The sequence below is a fragment of the Oncorhynchus tshawytscha genome, linkage group LG31, assembly GCF_018296145.1.
Source record: "Oncorhynchus tshawytscha isolate Ot180627B linkage group LG31, Otsh_v2.0, whole genome shotgun sequence".
Classification (NCBI taxonomy): domain Eukaryota; kingdom Metazoa; phylum Chordata; class Actinopteri; order Salmoniformes; family Salmonidae; genus Oncorhynchus; species Oncorhynchus tshawytscha.
This window is the reverse complement of record NC_056459.1, coordinates 40999692-41019462: the sequence shown is the minus strand read 5'-3', so window position 1 is coordinate 41019462 and position 19771 is coordinate 40999692. Positions and strand designations below refer to the sequence as shown.

At 44.1% G+C, this 19771-nt stretch overlaps 1 protein-coding gene across 1 annotated transcript in view; it reads left to right on the top strand.

Moving 5' to 3' along the window:
• hpca (hippocalcin) overlaps positions 1 to 19771 on the top strand; it is a 75730-nt gene that overhangs the window by 34301 nt on the left and 21658 nt on the right. The window contains exon 2 of the mRNA XM_042310428.1: positions 16910 to 17310. Within this exon, the coding sequence (XP_042166362.1) occupies positions 16933 to 17310 (378 nt within the window). The 5' untranslated portion in view covers positions 16910 to 16932. The remainder of the gene's footprint in view (positions 1 to 16909; positions 17311 to 19771) is intronic.

The window sequence follows — 19771 nt, the reverse complement described above, 5'->3', positions numbered from 1 at the left end:
TAAATAGCCCATCCAACTACCTCATCCCCATATTGTTATTTATTTGATTTATATATGTATATTTTTTGCTCCTTTGCACCCCAGGATCTCTACTTGCACATGCATCTTCTGCACATCTATCACTCCAGTGTTTATTTGCTATATTGTAATTACTTCGCCACTACGGCCTATTTATTACCTTACCTTACTAATCTTACTTCATCTTACTTCATTTGCACACACTGTGTATAGATTTTTCTATTGTGTTATTGACTGTACGTTTGTTTATTCCATGTGTAACTCTGTGTTGTTGTTTGTGTCACACTGCTTTGCTTTATCTTGGCCAGGTCGCAGTTGTAAATGAGAACTTGTTTTTAACTGGCCGGATGGTTAAATAAAGGGGAAATAAAATAAATTAGTATACTACCTGTGGTGTCGAAGGTTGTTGAAAAGTGTGTAGCAGAACAACTGATTGCCCACCTCAACAACAGCCCCTTCACATTACACTCCATGCAGTTTGGCTTCAGAGCGAATCACTCCACAGAAACGGCCAACTGCTTTCTTCTGGAAAATGTGAAGTCCAAGATGGACAAAGGGGTCATTGTTGAGGCTGTGTTTCTGGGCCTAAGGAAGGCTTTTGTTACAGTTAACCTCTCTGGGATCGTTCGGGACGCTGGCGTCCCACCTAGCCAAAAGCCAATGAAATTGCAGGGCGCCAAATTCAAAACAACAGAAATCTCATAATTAAAATTCCTCAACCATACAAGTATTACACACCATTTTAAAGATACTTCTCATTAATCCAACCGCAGTGTCCGATTTCATTTTTTTTTAGGCGAAAGCAGAACATACTGTATCATTATGTTAGGTCAGCAACTAGTCACAGAAAGCTTTCAGCCATTTTCCAACCAAAGAGAGGTGTCACAAAAGCAGAAATATAGATAAAAATGAATCACTAACCTTTGACGATCTTCATCAGATGACACTCCCAGGACTCAATGTTACACAATACATGTATGTTTTGTTCGATCAAGTTCATATTTATATCCAAAAACCTCAGTTTACATTGGCGCCATGTTCAGAAATGCCTCCAAAACATCTGGAGAAATTGCAGAGAGCCACATCAAATAACAGAAATACTCATCATAAACTTTGATGAAATATACATGTTTTACATAGAAATAAAGATAAACTTGTTCTTAACCGCAACCTCAACCGCTGTGTCAGATTTCAAAAAAGCTTTACGGCAAAAGCACAATATTCAATAATCTGAAAACAGCGTTCAGCCACAAAAGCAAGCAATACAGTTACCCGCCAAGTTGTGGAGTCAACAAAAGTCATAAATAGCATAATAAATCTTCACTTACCTTTGCTGATCTTCATTGGAATGCACTCCCAGGACTCCCACTTCCACAAGAAATGGTAGTTTTGTTCGATCACGTCCATATTTATGTCCAAATACCTCCGCTTTGTTCGCGCGTTTAGTTCACTATTCCAAAGGCACAATGTTGAGCGCAAAATCCAGACAAAAAGACAAAAGAGTTCCATTACAGTTTATAGAAACATGTCAAATGATGTTTACAATCAATCTTTAGGGTCTTTTTTATAATAAATCTTCAATAATATTCCAACCGGACCATAGCGTATTCATTACAGAGGAAAAAGAAGGAACGGCGCACCCGCGTGACCGCATACTGAACAACTGATTGGCCACAGCCTAGTCCACTTGTTGAAACAGCTCTTATTCGACCACCTTCCACAATAGAAGCCTCAAACAACTTTCTAAAGACTGTTGACATCTGCTGCAAGCCTTGGGAAGTGCAATCTGGCCCCATAGACACAGCATATTGGATAGGCAATCACTTAAATGAAACTACAAACCTCAGATTTCCCACTTCCTGGTTGAATTTGTCTCAGGTTTTCTAGAGTGAGTTCTGTTATACTCACATGAGTTCTGTTATACTCACAGACATCATTCAAACAGTTTTAGGAACTTCAGAGTGTGTTCTATTCAATACCACTAATAATATGCATATATTAGCATCTGAGACAGAGTAGCGGGCAGTTTACTCTGGGCACCTTATTCATCCAAGCTACTCAATACTGCCTCCCTGTCACCAAGAAGTTAACCATGAGGTTCTCATCACAAAATTGTCCAAGTTCAACTTTCCCCCGATGCCTTGAGATGGATGAAATCATACCTTGGAGGCAGAACACAGTGTGTCAGAGTGAGCAATGAGCTGTTGCCCACTCTTAGCTATGATGTGGGCATGGCCCAAGGGTCAATACTGGGGCCTCTCCTGTTCAGCCTGTACATTAATGATCTGCCTTCTGTCTGTACTGGGTCTGAAGTTCAAATGTATGCAGATGATACAGTGATATATGTGCATGCAAAGAGCAAACAACAAGCTGCACATGAACTCACTACTGTATTGGTTCAGGTTAAAAAGTGTCTCAATGACTCATGTTTGCATCTCAATGTGAAAAAAACTGTCTGCATCTCCTTCACAAAGGTGACAACAGATGCTACTGAGCCAGATGTCTATGTGTCAGAGGAGAAGCTCCAGGTGGTATCTAATGCTACTGAGCCAGATGTCTATGTGTCAGAGGAGAACCTCCAGGTGGTATCTGATTTTAAGTACCTTGGCATCATACTTGATTCCAACCTCCAACCAACTTTAAACCAACTCCAACCTTAAAAAGCAGGTGAAAAAGGTAATTCAAATAACCAAATTCAACCTAGCAAATTTTCAGATTTATACGAAATTGTTTGACTACAGAGGTTGCAAAACTGTACTTGAAATCTATGGTACTCCCCCACTTAACATACTGCTTGACTAGTTGGGCCCAAGCTTGCTGTACAACATTAAAACCCATTCAGTCTGTCTCCAAACAGGCTGTCAAAGTGCTTGATAGGAGGCCCAATAGCCATCATCACTGTTACATCCTCAGAAAGTATGAGCTCCTGATTTGGGAAAATCTTGTGCAATTCACCGACACATGTCTTGTATTCAAGATCCTAAATGGCCTGGCTCCCCTCCACTCAGTATTTTTGTTAAACAGAAAACCCAAACATATGGCAGCAGATCCACAAGGTCTGCCATGAGAGGTGACTATATAGGTCCCTTAACACTTCTTATGGCTAAAATCCCATTAACGGGATCGATTTGACAACAGCCAGTGAAAGTGCAGGGCGCCAAAATGGTATTATACACCATTTTAAAGATAACCTTGTTGTTAATCCCACCACAGTGTCCGATTTCAAAAAGGCTTTACGATGAAAGCATACCATACGATTATGTTAGGTCAGCGCCAAGTCACAGAAAATCACAGCCATTCTTCCAGCCAAAGAGAGGAGTCACAAAAAGCAGAAATAGAGATAAGTTAATCACTAAACTTTGATGATCTTCATCAGATGACACTCATAGGTCTTCATGTTACACAATACATGTATGTTTTGTTCGATAAAGTTCATATTTATATCCAAAAATCTCAGTTTACATTGGCGTGTTATGTTCAGCAATGTTTTGCTTCCAAAACATCCGGTGATTTTGCAGAGAGCCACATCAATTTACAGAAATACTCATCATAAATGTTGATGAAAATACAAGTGTTATGCATGGAATTAAAGGTATACTTCTCCTTAATGCAAACGCTGTGTCAGATTTCAAAAAAGCGTTACAGAAAAAGCACACCATTCAATAATCTGAGTACAGCGCTCAGGCACCAAAACGAAGCCATACAGACACCCGCCATGTTGTGGAGTCAACAGAAGTCAGAAATAGCATTATACATATTCACTTACCTTTGATGATCTTCATCGGGATGCACTTCCAGGATCCCAGTTCCACAATAGATGTTTGATTTGTTCGATAAAGTCCATCATTTATGTCCAAATACCGCACGTTCAGTTCACAAATCCAAATTCACAAGGCGCAGGCACTTAGTTCAGACGACAGTTCCATTACAGTTCGTAGAAACATGTCAAATGATGTATAGAATCAATCTTTAGGTTGTTTTTATCCTAAATCTTCAATAATATTCCAACCGGACAATTCCTTTGTCTTTAGAAATGAAAAGGAACAGAGATTAACTTAACCCTGTGTCACGCCCTGGTCAAAGTATTTTGTGTTTATCTTTATGGATTTGTTCAGGCCAGGGTGTGGCATGGGGTTTTTGTAATTGTGGTGTGTTTGTCTTGGGGTTTTGGTGGTGGTATTGGGATTGTAGCTTAGTGGGTTGTCTAGCTAAGTCTATGGCTGTCTGGAGTGGTTCTCAATCAGAGGCAGGTGCTTATCGTTGTCTCTGATTGGGAACCATATTTAGGCAGCCATATTCTTTGAGTTTGTCGTGGGTGATTGTCCTTAGTGTCTTACTTGTACTCTCTGTTAGTTTGCACTAGATAGGCTGTTTTCGGTTTTCATTACGTTTATTGTTTTGTAGTGTTTAGTGTTTAGTCGTGTTTAGTGTTTAGTCGTGTTTACGTTTTGTTTAATAAATATGGATCGCAATCGACACGCTGCAGTTTGGTCCGACTCTCCTTCATCACCACTAGAAAACCGTTACAGAATCACCCACCACCAACGGACCAAGCAGCGTGTTAACAGGCAGGAACCACAGGAGAGGCAACAGAGGCAGCAGCAGCAGGAGCAGCAGCAGCTGCAGTGGGAGAGGCTGCACCACCTGGAGAAATGGACATGGGAGGAAGAACTGGACGGTAAAGGACCCTGGGCTCAGCCTGGAGAATATCGCCGCCCCAAGGAAGAACTGGAGGCGGCGAAAGCTGAGAGGCGCAGATATGAGGAGGCAGCACGGCGTAGCGGATGGAAGCCCCAAAATTTCTTGGGGGGCTCAGGGAGAGTGTGGCAGAGTCAGGAGTCAGACCTGAGCCAACTCTCCCTGTTTATCGTGAGGAGCCAAGGAGGAGACCAGAACCAGAGACTGTGAAGGAGTTAATGGGGAAATTGGAGGAGAGAGAAATGAGGGAGTTGCTGTGTTGGTGCTTTTTGCATGGAATTCGCCCGACGGAACGTGTTGGGGATTTGATGGCACCTGGGTTAGCGCTCCATACTCGTCCTGAGGTGCGTGTTAGTCGGCTGGTGAAGTTGGTGCCAGCCTCACGCACCAGGCCTCCTGTGCACATCCCTAGCCTTGCACATCCTGTGCCAACACTGCTCTCAAGATCTCCAGTACGCCTTCACGGTCTAGCCCATCCTGTGCCACCTCCACACTCCAGTCCTCCGGTAGCAGCTCCCCGCACCAGGCTTCCTGTGCGTGTCCTCGATCCAGTACCACCAGTTCCAGCACCATGCACCAGGCCTTCAGTGTGCCTCGCCTGTTCAGCGCAGCCAGCGCTTTTCTCCTCTCCTGCGCTGCTGGAGTCTCCCGCCTGTTTAGCGCAGCCAGAGCCTTCCTCCTCTACAGCGCTGCCGGAGCCTCCCGCCTGTTTAGCGCAGCCAGAGCCTTTCTCCTCTCCTACGCTGCCGGAGTCTCCCGCCTGTTCAGCGCAGCCAGAGCTGCCAGCCTGCATGGAGAAGCCAGAGCTGCCAGCCTGCATGGAGCAGCCAGAGCTGTCAGTCCGCATGGAGCAGCCAGAGCTGTCAGTCTGCATGGAGCAGCCAGAGCTGTCAGTCTGCATGGAGCAGCCAGAGCTGTCAGTCTGCATGGAGCAGCCAGAGCTGTCAGTCTGCATGGAGCAGCCAGAGCTGTCAGTCTGCATGGAGCAGCCAGAGCTGTCAGTCTGCATGGAGCAGCCTGAGCTGTCAGTCTGCATGGAGCAGCCAGAGCTGCCAGTCTGCATGGAGCTGCCAGTCTGCAAGGAGCAGCCAGAGCTGTCAGTCTGCATGGAGCAGCCAGAGCTGTCAGTCTGCATGGAGCAGCCAGAGCTGCCAGTCTGCATGGAGCTGTCAGTCTGCATGGAGCAGCCAGAGCCGCCAGTCTGCATGAAGCTGTCAGTCTGCATGGAGCAGCCAGAGCTGTCAGTCTGCATGGAGCAGCCAGAGCAGCCAGTCTGCATGGAGCAGCCAGAGCTGCCAGTCTGCATGAAGCAGACAGAGCTGTCAGTCTGCATGGAGCAGCCAGAGCTGCCAGTCTGCAAGGAGCTGTCAGTCTGCAAGGAGCTGCCAGTCTGCAAGGAGCCGCCAGTCTGCCCAGCGCCGCCAGTGCCGCCAGTCTGCCCAGCGTCACCAGTCTGCCCAGCATCGCCAGTCTGCCCAGCACCGCCAGTCTGCCCAGCGTCGCCAGTCTGCCCAGCGTCGCCAGTCTGCCCAGCGTCGCCAGTCTGCCCAGCGCCGCCAGTCTGCCCAGCGCCGCCAGTCTGCCCTTGCGCCGCCAGTCTGCCCAGCGCCGCCAGTCTGCCCAGCGTCGCCAGTCTGTCAGGATCAGTTAGATCCGCCAGTCAGCCAGGATTCGCCAGTCTGCCAGGATCCACCAGTCAGCCAGGATCCACCAGTCTTCCAGGATCCGCCAGAAGTGCCAGTCAGCCAGGATCCGCCAGAAGTGCCAGTCGGCCAGGATCTGCCAGTAGTGCCAGTCGGCCAGGATCTGCCAGTCGGCCAGGATCTGCCAGTCGGCCAGGATCCGCCAGTCAGCCAGACTCTTCCAGATCTGCCAGTCAACCAGACTCTTCCAGATCTGCCAGTCAACCAGACTCTTCCAGATCTGCCAGTCAACCAGACTCGTCCAGATCTGCCAGTCAACCAGACTCTTCCAGATCTGCCAGTCAGCCAGGATCTTCCAGATCTGCCAGTCAGCCAGGATCTGCCAGTCAGCCAGGATCTGCCAGTCAGCCAGGATCTGCTGAAACCACCAGCCAGCCAGGAGCTGGTAGATCTATCTACCTGCCTGAGCTTCCTCTCACTCCTGAGCTTCCTCTCACTCCTGAGCTTCCTCTCACTCCTGAGCTTCCTCTCACTCCTGAGCTTTCTCTCACTCCTGAGCTTTCTCTCACTCCTGAGCTTTCTCTCACTCCCGAGCTTCCCCTCAGTCCCGAGCTGCCTCAGTCCCGAGCTGTCCTTCAGTCCCGATCTGCTCCTCAGTCCAGTGGGGTTCTGGGTGAGGACTACTAGGCCATGGTCAGCGGCGAGGGTGGACTATCCAGGGACGAAGGGAGAGGGGACTAAGACATTAAATGAGTGGGGTCCACGTCCCGCGCCGGAGCCGCCACCATGGACAGACGCCCACCCGGACCCTCCCTATTGTTTTGAGGTGCGTTCGGGAGTCCGCACCTTAGGGGGGGGGGTTCTGTCACGCCCTGGTCAAAGTATTTTGTGTTTATCTTTATGTATTTGGTCAGGCCAGGGTGTGGCATGGGGTTTTTGTAATTGTGGTGTGTTTATCTTGGGGTTTTGGTGGTGGTATTGGGATTGTAGCTTAGTGGGTTGTCTAGCAAAGTCTATGGCTGTCTGGAGTGGTTCTCAATCAGAGGCAGGTGCTTATCGTTGTCTCTGATTGGGAACCATATTTAGGCAGCCATATTCTTTGAGTTTGTCGTGGGTGATTGTCCTTAGTGTCTTACTTGTACTCTCTGTTAGTTTGCACTAGATAGGCTGTTTTCGGTTTTCATTACGTTTATTGTTTTGTAGTGTTTAGTGTTTAGTCGTGTTTAGTGTTTAGTCGTGTTTACGTTTTGTTTAATAAATATGGATCGCAATCGACACGCTGCAGTTTGGTCCGACTCTCCTTCATCACCACTAGAAAACCGTTACACCCTGGCCCCTCCTATCTATGATAACTTAACCCTGGTCCCTCCTATCTACAGTAACTTAACCCTGGTCCCTCCTAACTACAGTAACTTAACCCTGGTCCCTCCTAACTACAGTAACATAACCCTGGTCCCTCCTATCTACAGTAACTTAACCCTGGTCCCTCCTATCTACAGTAACTTAACCCTGGTCCCTACTAACTACAGTAACTTAACCCTGGTCCCTCTTATCTACAGTAACTTAACCCTGGTCCCTCCTATCTACAGTAACTTAACCCTGGTCCCTCATATCTACAGTAACTTAACCCTGGTCCCTCCTAACTACAGTAATTTAACCCTAGTCCCTCCTAACTACAGTAACTTAACCCTGGTCCCTCCTATCTGCAGTATTTAGTCCCTGATCCGGTGTCCTGTGTGTTTACCTAGAGCCTAGGTGTCTTTATAAATATCACTTAAGTCCTCCCTGAGTCCCTGGGGAATCAAGAATGAGGACAAGGGATCATCTATGATGTCACAGCACGAATGGATGGACAGCCACCTAAGAGCCTGTGGTTCTGTGCCAAGGTCACAGACAGACAGACAGACAGACAGACAGACAGACAGACAGACAGACAGACAGACAGACAGACAGACAGACAGACCTGTAGAGGTCTCAGACCCCAGAGGTCCCAGCCGGGCCAACAGAGAGGTTCTATGTCTGCGTCACTACCGTAGATCAAAGGTTGTGCACTATGTAGAGAATAGGGTGTCATTTGGGATGCACTGTTTTAGAGCTGTGATCCAGCCACTGCTCTCCATTAGACCCCTGTGGTGCAGTAGACACACTGCCATTGTTCAGGATGAATAGCCGTGGAGAATAATAAGGACAATTAAATAGTAAAGTGGAATTGTTTCCTTATGGTGTTTAATTAAAGGGGAGCTTTAAAGCCTCTGACATTTGTAATGTGTTTTTATTGATTGAAAACCCAGCAGGAATTCTCTCTCTCATTACCATCTGGAACATTCTCAGTGCTGCTGGTCACCATCAGCATACCACCCTGCATACCACCCTGCATACCACCCTGCATACCACCCAGCAGGAATTTCTCTCTCTCATTACCATCTGGAACATTCTCAGTGCTGCTTGCAACAGTACAAGATGTAGCTTTGTGGTTCTACAGAACAGTGCGTTCTAGTATTACTTCTCTCCTCACAAACCTTCATCACTATTCTCAACCCAGCCTACAGGCTACATTTTACTCAGTCATATACACAGTGCTTCATTTGTAATTCGGGAGGGGAGCGTGAGAGGGGGGTGACCTGGGGACCCTAACCCTAAAGCTCTGAGGTATCGGAACACAGGAGAAAAAAAATTGACTTAATATAAAAACATCATTACAAGCATATCATGGCATTGGTGTAGTGTAATAGAGCAGGAGAGGCCCTGCAGCTCCTGCAGAACCCTCCCCAAAGCTATGATTCTATAAGGAAATACATGATGAGGTGCCATGCTGGGGAGATGGCAGTTGCTCATTTTCTATCAGAGCAGAGACAGAGACATCATAGAGGAAACGCGAATGAACTTTGATCGTTCTTTTTATTATATTTTTTCATTTAACATTTAATTAACTAGGCAAGTCAGTTCAGAACAAATTCTTATTCAAAATGACGGCCTACCAGAAGGCAAAAGGCCTTTTGTGGGGATGGGGGCTAGGATGAATTTAAAAAAAAATAATTATAATATAGGACAAAACACATCACGACAAGAGAGACACCACCACACTACATAGAGACCTAAAGACAACAACATAGCAGCAACACATGACAACACAGCATGGAGGCAACACAACATGGCAGCAGCACAACATTGTAGCAGCACAAAACATGGTACAAACATTATTGGGCACAGACAATCAATCAATCATTAAATCAATCAAATTGATTTATAAAGCCCTTCTTACATCAGCCGATGTCACAAAGTGCTGTACAGAAATCCAGCCTAAAACCCAAAACAGCAAAGTCTGCAGCTTTGATATGTGCTGAGAGAATGACAGTGTACCATCTAGCCATACTCCCAAGTAGTTGTATGAGGTGACTACCTCAAGATCTAAACCCTCAGGGGTATTAATCACACCGGTGGGGAGAGGGCCATTCTTCTTACCAAACCACTTGACCTTTGTTTTGGAGGTGTTCAGAACAAGGTTAAGGGCAGCGAAAGCTTGTTGGACAATAAGAAAGCTTGTTGGACACTAAGAAAGCTTTGTTGTAGAGCGTTTAACACAAAATCTGGGGAGGGGCCAGCTGAGTATAAGACTGCATATAAATGGATGAGAGAGCTTCCTACTGCCTGAGCTATGTTGTAAATTGAGAAGAGCATGGGGCCTAGGATCAATCCTTGGGGTAATCCCTTGGTGACAGGCAGTGGCTGAGACGGCAGATGTTCTGACTTTATACACTGCACTCTGAGAGAGGTAGGTAGCAAACCAGACCAAAGATCCCTCAGAGACACCAATACTCAAACCAGGGGCTGAACCAGTTTTTAATTCTAATTTTCTTCATGGGGGCGTGTTTGTTAATAAGAAGATTGGATTGGTCTACGGTATCAAAAGCTCTGTCCAAGTCAATAAAAATAGCAGCATAACATTGCTTAGAATCAAGGGCAATGGTGACATCATTGAGGGCCTTAACATGAGAGGAAACTATATTGCATACAAGAGAGAATACTATAGACATCAAGAAAGCCAGTCAGTTGATTATTCACAGGTTTTTCCAATACTTTTTGATAAACAGGGCAAAATAGAAATGGGCCTATAACAGTTAGGATCAGCTTGATCCTGACAGGTTAAAAGGTCAGAGATAGGCTTGGCGAAGATAGTGGCAGCAACCTTAAAGAAGAAAGGGTCTAAACCATCTGTTTATAAGGAGCTCCTTTACCACCTGAGACTCAGTGACTGCCTGCAGGGAGAAACTTTGTAGCGGAGCAGGGGAAAAAGAGGGAGGAGCATTGGGGCTCGTCACAGAAGGGGTGGGAGATGAGGACATGTTGGACGGGTAAGGAGGCATGGCTGAGTCAAATAGGAATCCTGACTTAATGAAGTGGTGATTAAAGAGCTCAGCCATGTGCTCCTTGTCAGTAACAACCACATCATCAACTTTAAGGGATATGGGCAGCTATGAGGACGAGGGTTTATTCTACAGGTCTTTAGACTTCTACCAGGTTGAGGTCTTAGACTTCTACCAGGTTGAGTCAGAACAGCTCCTAGACTTCTATCAGGTTGAGTCAGAGCAGCTTTTAGACTTCTACCAGATTGAGTCAGAGTAGCTTTTAGACTTCTATCAGGTTGAGTCAGAGCAGCTCTTAGACTTCTATCATGTTGAGTCAGAGCAGCTCTTAGACTTCTATCAGGTTGAGTCAGAGCAGCTCCTAGACTTCTATCAGGTTGAATCAGAGCAGCTCTTAGACTTCTATCATGTTGAGTCAAAGCAGCTCTTAGACTTCTATCAGGTTGAGTCAGAGCAGCTCCTAGACTTCTATCAGGATGAGTCAGAACAGCTCTTAGACTTCTACCAGATTGAGTCAGAGCAGCTTTTAGACTTCTTTCAGGTTGAGTCAGAGCAGCTCTTAGACTTCTATCATGTTGAGTCATAGCAGCTCCTAGACTTCTACCAGATTGAGTCAGAGCAGCTTTTAGACTTCTATCAGGTTGAGTCAGAGCAGCTCTTAGACTTCTATCATGTTGAATCAGAGCAGCTCCTAGACTTCTATCAGGATGAGTCAGAACAGCTCTTAGACTTCTATCAGGTTTAGTCAGAGCAGCTTTTGTGCCTCGTTCTTTAAAACATAAGCATCTTATATGGGGGGTGCTGTTAAATGGCAGGGGGGCCAAGGGCAGTCCATTTCCCCATGAAGGACCACTTCATTTTTAGGTCAAGACATGGATGGGATCTGCTTTCTGCTCTCTAAACTTTACAACACTACTGGATGAATCTGGATTTTTAGACCAGGATGTTTTGATGTTGATGCCAAGGACGCTCTGAATGGCCGTTTACACTTCAATTATAGCAACAGACTGACAACTCCACAGTGAGAGGAGAGATGGGCACACGGAAGAGGGCAGGAGTTAGAACACACAGATCTGTTGTTGATCTATTTCTGCCTGCTGTATGCTATGTCCTGACATGACATTAGCTTACTATCTCATACTCTCATTATCCCTCTCCTAAGCCTGGAAGAACAGCCTCTCACTGTCTCAAAACAGTAAAGCTCAGCAGCACGTCATCTTACTGCCAGACTTCTCACCTGTACAACAGCTCAACTCTATGTGGTCAGATCAGCTGGTCAATGATGTTTATTCATTTTGGTGTGGAATTTCAGAGGAGACATTGACTACAGTAGGAGTTTCTAGATGAGACATGACTGTTTATCTGGTGCATCTATGTGCAAATCCAGAAGACACAGAAACCTGAGAGCAGCTGCAGTGAGCAGGAAGTGTTCAATGTGCATCTGATTCTGCAGGAAAACCACGAGATGTGACTGTGGATGTTAAGTTGAAAGTTCAGCTACAAAAAACGTGTTTGTTTATGTCAGTTTGGTGAAGAGTAGTGAGTTTCTCAATACCTATATAGCCCTGTTTACACATGGTGCTATCATGTCCTCTGTCCTGATCTTCTTTATATCAACGTATAATGTAGAGGTCTAATGTTCCCCTGTACCTTTATATCAAGGTATAATGTTCCCCTGTACCTTTATATCAAGGTATAATGCAGAGGTCTAATGTTCCCCTGTACCTTTATATCAAGGTATAATGTAGAGGTCTAATGTTACCCCTTTATATCAGGTATAATGTAGAGGTCTAATGTTCCCCTGTACCTTTATATCAAGGTATAATGTAGAGGTCTAATGTTCCCTGTACCTTTATATCAAGGTATAATGTTCCCCTGTACCTTTATATCAAGGTCTTGTTCCCCCTTTATATCAAGGTCTGATGTATAGGTCTAATGTTCCCTGTACATATCATGTATAGGTATAATGTTCCCCTGTACCTGTATATCGATATAAAGGTAATGTTCCCTGTATGTAGGTATAATATAGAGGTCTAATGGTATAATGTTCCCCTGTACCTTTATATCAAGGTATAATGTTCCCCTGTACCTTTATATCAAGGTATAATATAGAGGTCTAATGTTCCCCTGTACCTGTATATCAGATATCAAGGTGTAATGTCTAATGTTCCCCTGTACCTTTATATCAAGGTATAATAGTTCCCCTTTATATCAAGTAATGAGGCCTAATGTTCTTTTATATCAAGGTATAATGTATATGTTCCCCTGTACCTGGTATAATGTAGAGGTCTAATGTTCCCTGTACCTTTATATCAAGGTATAATGTAGAGGTCTAATGTTCCCCTGTACCTTTATATCAAGGTATAATGTTCTAATGTTCCCCTGTACCTTTATATCAAGGTATAATGTAGAGGTATAATGTTTATATCAAGGTATAATGTAAGGTCTAATGTTCCCCTGTACCTTTATATCAAGTACCCCTGTACCTATATCAAGGTATAATGTTCCCCTGTACCTTTATATCAAGGTATAATGTAGAGTTCTAATGTTCCCCTTTATATCAAGTATAATGTAGATGCCTTTATATCAAGGTATAATGTAGAAGGTGCATAATGGTCCTAATGTTCCCCTGTACCTTTATATCAAGGTATAATGTAGAGGTCTAATGTTCCCCTGTACCTTTATATCAAGGTATAATGTAGAGGTCTAATGTTCCCTGTACCTTTATATCAAGGTATAATGAGAGTCTAATGTTCCCCTGTACCTTTATATCAAGGTAAATGTAGAGGTCTAATGTTCCCCTGTACCTTTATATCAAGGTCTAATGTTCCCCTGTACCTTTATATCAAGGTATAATGTTCCCCTGTACCTTTCTATCAAGGTCTAATGTTCCCCTGTACCTTTATATCAAGGTATAATGTTCCCCTGTACCTTTATATCAAGGTACTAATGTTCCCCTGTACCTTTATATCAAGGTATAATGTTCCCCCTGAGGTCATAATGTTCCCCTGTACCTTTATATCAAGGTATAATGTAGAGGTCTAATGTTCCCTGTACCTTTATATCAAGGTATAATGTTCCCCTGTACCTTTATATCAAGGTATAATGTAGAGGTATAATGTTCCCCTGTACCTGTCTATCAAGGTCTAATGTATCTAATGTTCCCTGACCTTTATATCAAGGTCCCCCTGTACCTTTATATCAAGGTATAATGTAGAGGTCTAATGTTCCCCTGTACCTTTATATCAAGGTCTAATGTATAGGTCTAATGTTCCCCTGTACCTTTATATCAAGGTATAATGTAGAGGTCTAATGTTCCCCTGTACCTTTATATCAAGGTATAATGTAGAGGTCTAATGTTCCCCTGTACCTTTATATCAAGGTATAATGTTCCCCTGTAGAGGTCTAATGTTCCCCTGTACCTTTATATCAAGGTCTAATGTAGAGGTCTAATGTTCCCCTGTACCTTTATATCAAGGTATCAAGGTACCTTTATATCAAGGTAGAGGTCATAATGTTCCCCTGTACCTTTATATCAAGGTATAATGAGAGGCTAATGTTCCCTGTACCTTTATATCAAGGTATAATGTAGAGGTCTAATGTTCCCCTGTACCTTTATATCATATCAAGGTCTAATGTTCCCCCCTGTACCTTTATATCAAGGTATAATGAGGCCTAATGTCCCCCTGTACCTTTATATCAAGGTATAATGAGGAGTCTAATGTTCCCCTGCCTAATGTTCCCCTGTACCTTTATATCAAGGTATAATGTAGAGGTCTAATGTTCCCTGTACCTTTCCCCTGTAAATCAATGGTATAATGTAGAGGTATAATGTTCCCCTGTACCTTCTATCAAGGTCTAATGTCCCCCTGTACCTTTATATCAAGGTCTAATGTATAGGTCTAATGTTCCCCTGTACCTTTATATCAAGGTATAATGTAGAGGTGTAATGTTCCCCTGTACCTTTATATCAAGGTATAATGTAGAGGTCTAATGTTCCCCTGTACCTTTATATCAAGGTATAATGTTCCCCTGTACCTTTATATCAAGGTATAATGTAGAGGTCTAATGTTCCCCTGTACCTTTATATCAGGGTATAATGTAGAGGCCTAATGTTCCCCTGTACCTTTATATCAAGGTATAATGAGGCCTAATGTCCCCTGTACCTTTATATCAAGGTATAATGAGGCCTAATGTCCCCTGTACCTTTATATCAAGGTATAATGTAGAGGTCTAATGTTCCCCTGTACCTTTATATCAAGGTATAATGTAGAGGCCTAATGTTCCCCTGTACCTTTATATCAAGGTATAATGAGGCCTAATGTCCCCTGTACCTTTATATCAAGGTATAATGTAGAGGTCTAATGTTCCCCTGTACCTTTAAATCAAGGTATAATGTAGAGGTATAATGTTCCCCTGTACCTGTCTATCAATGTCTAATGTCCCCCTGTACCTTTATATCAAGGTCTAATGTATAGGTCTAATGTCCCCCTGTACCTTTATATCAAGGTATAATGTAGAGGTGTAATGTTCCCCTGTACCTTTATATCAAGGTATAATGTAGAGGTCTAATGTTCCCCTGTACCTTTATATCAAGGTATAATGTTCCCCTGTACCTTTATATCAAGGTATAATGTAGAGGTCTAATGTTCCCCTGTACCTTTATATCAGGGTATAATGTAGAGGCCTAATGTTCCCCTGTACCTTTATATCAAGGTATAATGTAGAGGTATAATGTTCCCCTGTACCTTTCTATCAAGGTCTTATGTAGAGGTCTAATGTTCCCCTGTACCTTTATATCAAGGCATAATGTAGATGTCTAACGTTCCCCTGTACCTTTATATCAAGGTATAATGTAGATGTCTAACGTTCCCCTGTACCTTTATATCAAGGTCTAATGTAGATGTCTAACGTTCCCCTGTCCCTTTATATCAAGGTATAATGTAGAGGCCTAATGTTCCCCTGTACTTTTATATCAAGGTATAATGAGGCCTAATGTCCCCTGTACCTTTATATCAAGGTATAATGAGGCCTAATGTTCCCCTGTACCTTCATATCAAGGTCTAATGTAGAGGTCTAATGTTCCCCTGTACCTTTCTATCAAGGTCTAATGTTCCCCTGTCCCTTTATATCAAGGTATAATGTAGAGGCCTAATGTTCCCCTGTACTTTTATATCAAGGTATAATGTAGAGGAGTAATGTTCTCCTGTACCTCTATATCAATGTATAATGCAGAGGTCTTATGTTCCCATGTACCTTTAAATCAAGGTATAATGTAGAGCTATAATGTTCCCCTGTACCTGTCTATCAAGGTCTAATGTTCCCCTGTACCTTTATATCAAGGTATAATGTAGAGGTATAATGTTCCCCTGTACCTGTCTATCAAGGTCTAATGTTCCCCTGTACCTTTATATCAAGGTATAATGTAGAGGTCTAATGTTCCCCTGTACCTTTCTATCAAGGTCTAATGTTCCCCTGTACCTTTATATCAAGGTATAATGTAGAGGTCTAATGTTCCCCTGTACCTTTATATCAAGGTCTAATGTAGAGGCATTGTGTTCCCCTGTATAAAACAGTTGATAAAGTGTTCAGCAGCCCAGTATCTCCATCCTCCACAGCGATGTCCAGAATGAACAGTGGGAGGGTCATCCAATCCTTCCTCCAGCTCTGAATAGGATGGCATTGGATACAAAGTCGTTATTTACTCATTTTTTACAAGTATGGCGAGCTGTTAATTTACTGTTGTGAATGTGAAGAAATGAACGCAGTGCCTTTCTGTCAGAATAATTCAGAGCTTGCTGTAACATCAGGTTACCGTGACAATTATCACAACAATGGGGTCAGAGTTGAATGTTTCTCGCTCAGTTGTTTCTAAGTAATGATTATATAAAAGGCAAATGCTGCCAAAAATGTGAATAAATGTAGCTGTTTGAAAGGGGACAATATGAACATTGCTCAATTATTTTTTCAGGTATCAACACAAACCTGCGTAAATCAGTTACTTGTCTTGTCTCTTTCCCTCTTTCTCTCTCTTTCTCCCTCTTTCTCTCTCTCCCTTGTTCTCTGTCTCTCTCCCTCGTTCTCTCTCTCTGACCCATTGAACAAGCTCAGTTGAGAAGCTGAATGACAACTAATCACTCTCTCCCTCCATCTCTCTCTCTCTACCCCCTTCCTCTCCCTCCACAGCTAAAACCACCAAAACATCTAAAATGGGGAAGCAGAACAGCAAACTCCGCCCAGAGGTGATGCAGGATCTGCTGGAGAGCACGGACTTCACCGAAGCTGAGATCCAGGAGTGGTATAAGGGCTTCCTGAGGGACTGCCCCAGCGGGAACCTCTCCATGGAGGAGTTTAAGAAGATCTATGGTAACTTCTTCCCTTACGGAGACGCCTCCAAGTTCGCAGAGCACGTCTTCCGCACCTTCGACGCCAACGGGGACGGGACCATAGACTTCCGGGAGTTCATAATTGCTCTGAGCGTTACGTCTCGTGGCCGCCTGGACCAAAAACTGAAGTGGGCCTTCAGCATGTACGACCTGGACGGGAACGGATACATCAGCAAGGCAGAGATGCTGGAGATCGTACAGGTCTGTCTGTCTGCCTATCTGTCTGTGTCTGTCTGTCTGTCTGTCTGTCTGTCTGTCTGTCTGTCTGTCTGCCTGTCTGTCTGTCTGCCTATATGTCTGTCTGTCTATCTGTCTGTCTGTCTGTCTGTCTGTCTGTCTGTCTGTCTGTCTGTCTGTCTGTCTGTCTGTCTGTCTGTCTGTCTGTCTGTCTGTCTGTCTGTCTGCCTATATTTCTGTCTGTCTGTCTGTCTGTCTGTCTGTCTGTCTGTCTGTCTGTCTGTCTGTCTGTCTGTCTGTCTGTCTGTCTGTCTGCCTATATTTCTGTCTGTCTGTCTGTCTGTCTGTCTGTCTGTCTGTCTGTCTGTCTGTCTGTCTGTCTGTCTGTCTGTCTGTCTGTCTGTCTGTCTGTCTGTCTGTCTGCCTATATTTATGTCTGTCTGTCTGTCTGTCTGTCTGTCTGTCTGTCTGTCTGTCTGTCTGTCTGTCTGTCTGTCTGTCTGTCTGTCTGTCTGTCTGCCTGTCTGTCTGTCTGTCTGTCTGCCTGTCTGTCTCTGTCTAGCTGCCTGTCTGTCTCTCTGTCTTCCTGTCTGTCTCTCTATCTTCCTGTCTGTCTCTCTGTCTGTCTCTGTCTTCCTGTCTGTCTCTCTCTCTGTCTCTGTCTCTATATGCCTATCTATTCTATCCTTGTGCAGTTGTGTTTACACATGAGTGAATCCCTTACACAGCTGTGTGTAAATACCCTAGCCCTTGAATAATCACCCATCAGGCTTTTATTGAGCGAAACCCCATAAAGGCTGTCTAGTCACATAGTCTCCTCCAGCTGTCCACTCATCATCACACCAGCTATATCAGTCTGGCGCTAGCTGTCCACTCATGATCACACCAGCGATATCAGTCTGGCTCTAGCTGTCCACTCATTATCACACAAGCTATATCAGTCTGGCTCTAGCTGTCCACTCATTATCACACCAGCTATATCAGTCTATGGTGTTACTGTGTTACTAGACTACCCCTATGGTGTTACTGTGTTACTAGACTACCCCTATGGTGTTACTGAGGGACTAGACTACCTCTATGGTGTTACTGTGGGACTAGACTACCTCTATGGTGTTACTGTGGGACTAGACTACCCCTATGGTATTACTGTGGGACTAGACTACCCCTATGGTGTTACTGTGGGTATAGACTACCCCTATGGTGTTACTGTGGGACTAGACTACCCCTATGGTGTTACTGTGGGACTAGACTACCCCTATGGTGTTACTGAGGGACTAGACTACCCCTATGGTGTTACTGAGGGACTAGACTACCCCTGTGGTGTTACTGTGGGACTAGAATACCTCTATGGTGTTACTGTGGGACTAGACTACCCCTATGGTGTTACTGAGGGACTAGACTACCCCTGTGGTGTTACTGTGGGACTAGAATACCTCTATGGTTGTTACTGTGGGTATAGACTACTATTATGGTGTTACTGTGGGTATAGACTACCCCTATGGTGTTACTGTTGGTATAGACTACCCCTATGGTGTTACTGTGGGTATAGACTACTATTATGGTGTTACTGTGGGACTAGACTACCTCTATGATGTCACTGTGGGTATAGACTACTATTATGGTGTTACTGTGGGATTAGACTACCCCTTTGGTGTTACTGTGGGTATAGACTACCCCTATGGTGTTACTGTGGGACTAGACTACCACTATGGTGCTACTACGGGTGTAGACTACTATTATGGTGTTACTGTGGGTATAGACTACTATTATGGTGTTACTGTAGGTATAGACTACTATTATGGAGTAACTGTGGGATTAGATTACTATAATGGTGTTACTGTGGGACTGGACTACCACTATGGTGCTACTACGGGTGTAGACTACTATTATGGTGTTACTGTGGGTATAGACTACTATTATGGTGTTAATGTAGGTATAGACTACTATTATGGAGTTACTGTGGGTATAGACTACTATTATGGTGTTACTGTGGGTCTAGACTACCCCTACGGTGTTACTTTGGGTATAGACTACTATTATGGTGTTACTGTGGGATTAGATTACTATTATTGTGTTACTGTGGGACTAGACTACCACTATGGTGTTACTGTGGGTATAGACTACTATTATGGTGTTACTGTGGGACTAGACTACCTCTATGGTGTTACTGTGGGACTAGACTACCCCTATGGTGTTACTGTGGGACTAGAGTACCCCTACGGTGTTACTGTGGGACTAGACTACTAATATGGAGTTACTGTGGGTATAGACTACTATTATGGTGTTACTGTGGGTATAGACTACCCTTATGGTGTTACTTTGGGTATAGACTACTATTATGGTGTTACTGTGGGACTAGACTACCACTGTGGTGTTAATGTCGGTATAGACTGCTATTATGGTGTTACTGTGGGTATAGACTACTATTATTGTGTTACTGTGGGTATAGACTACCATTATGGTGTTACTGTGGTTATAGACTACC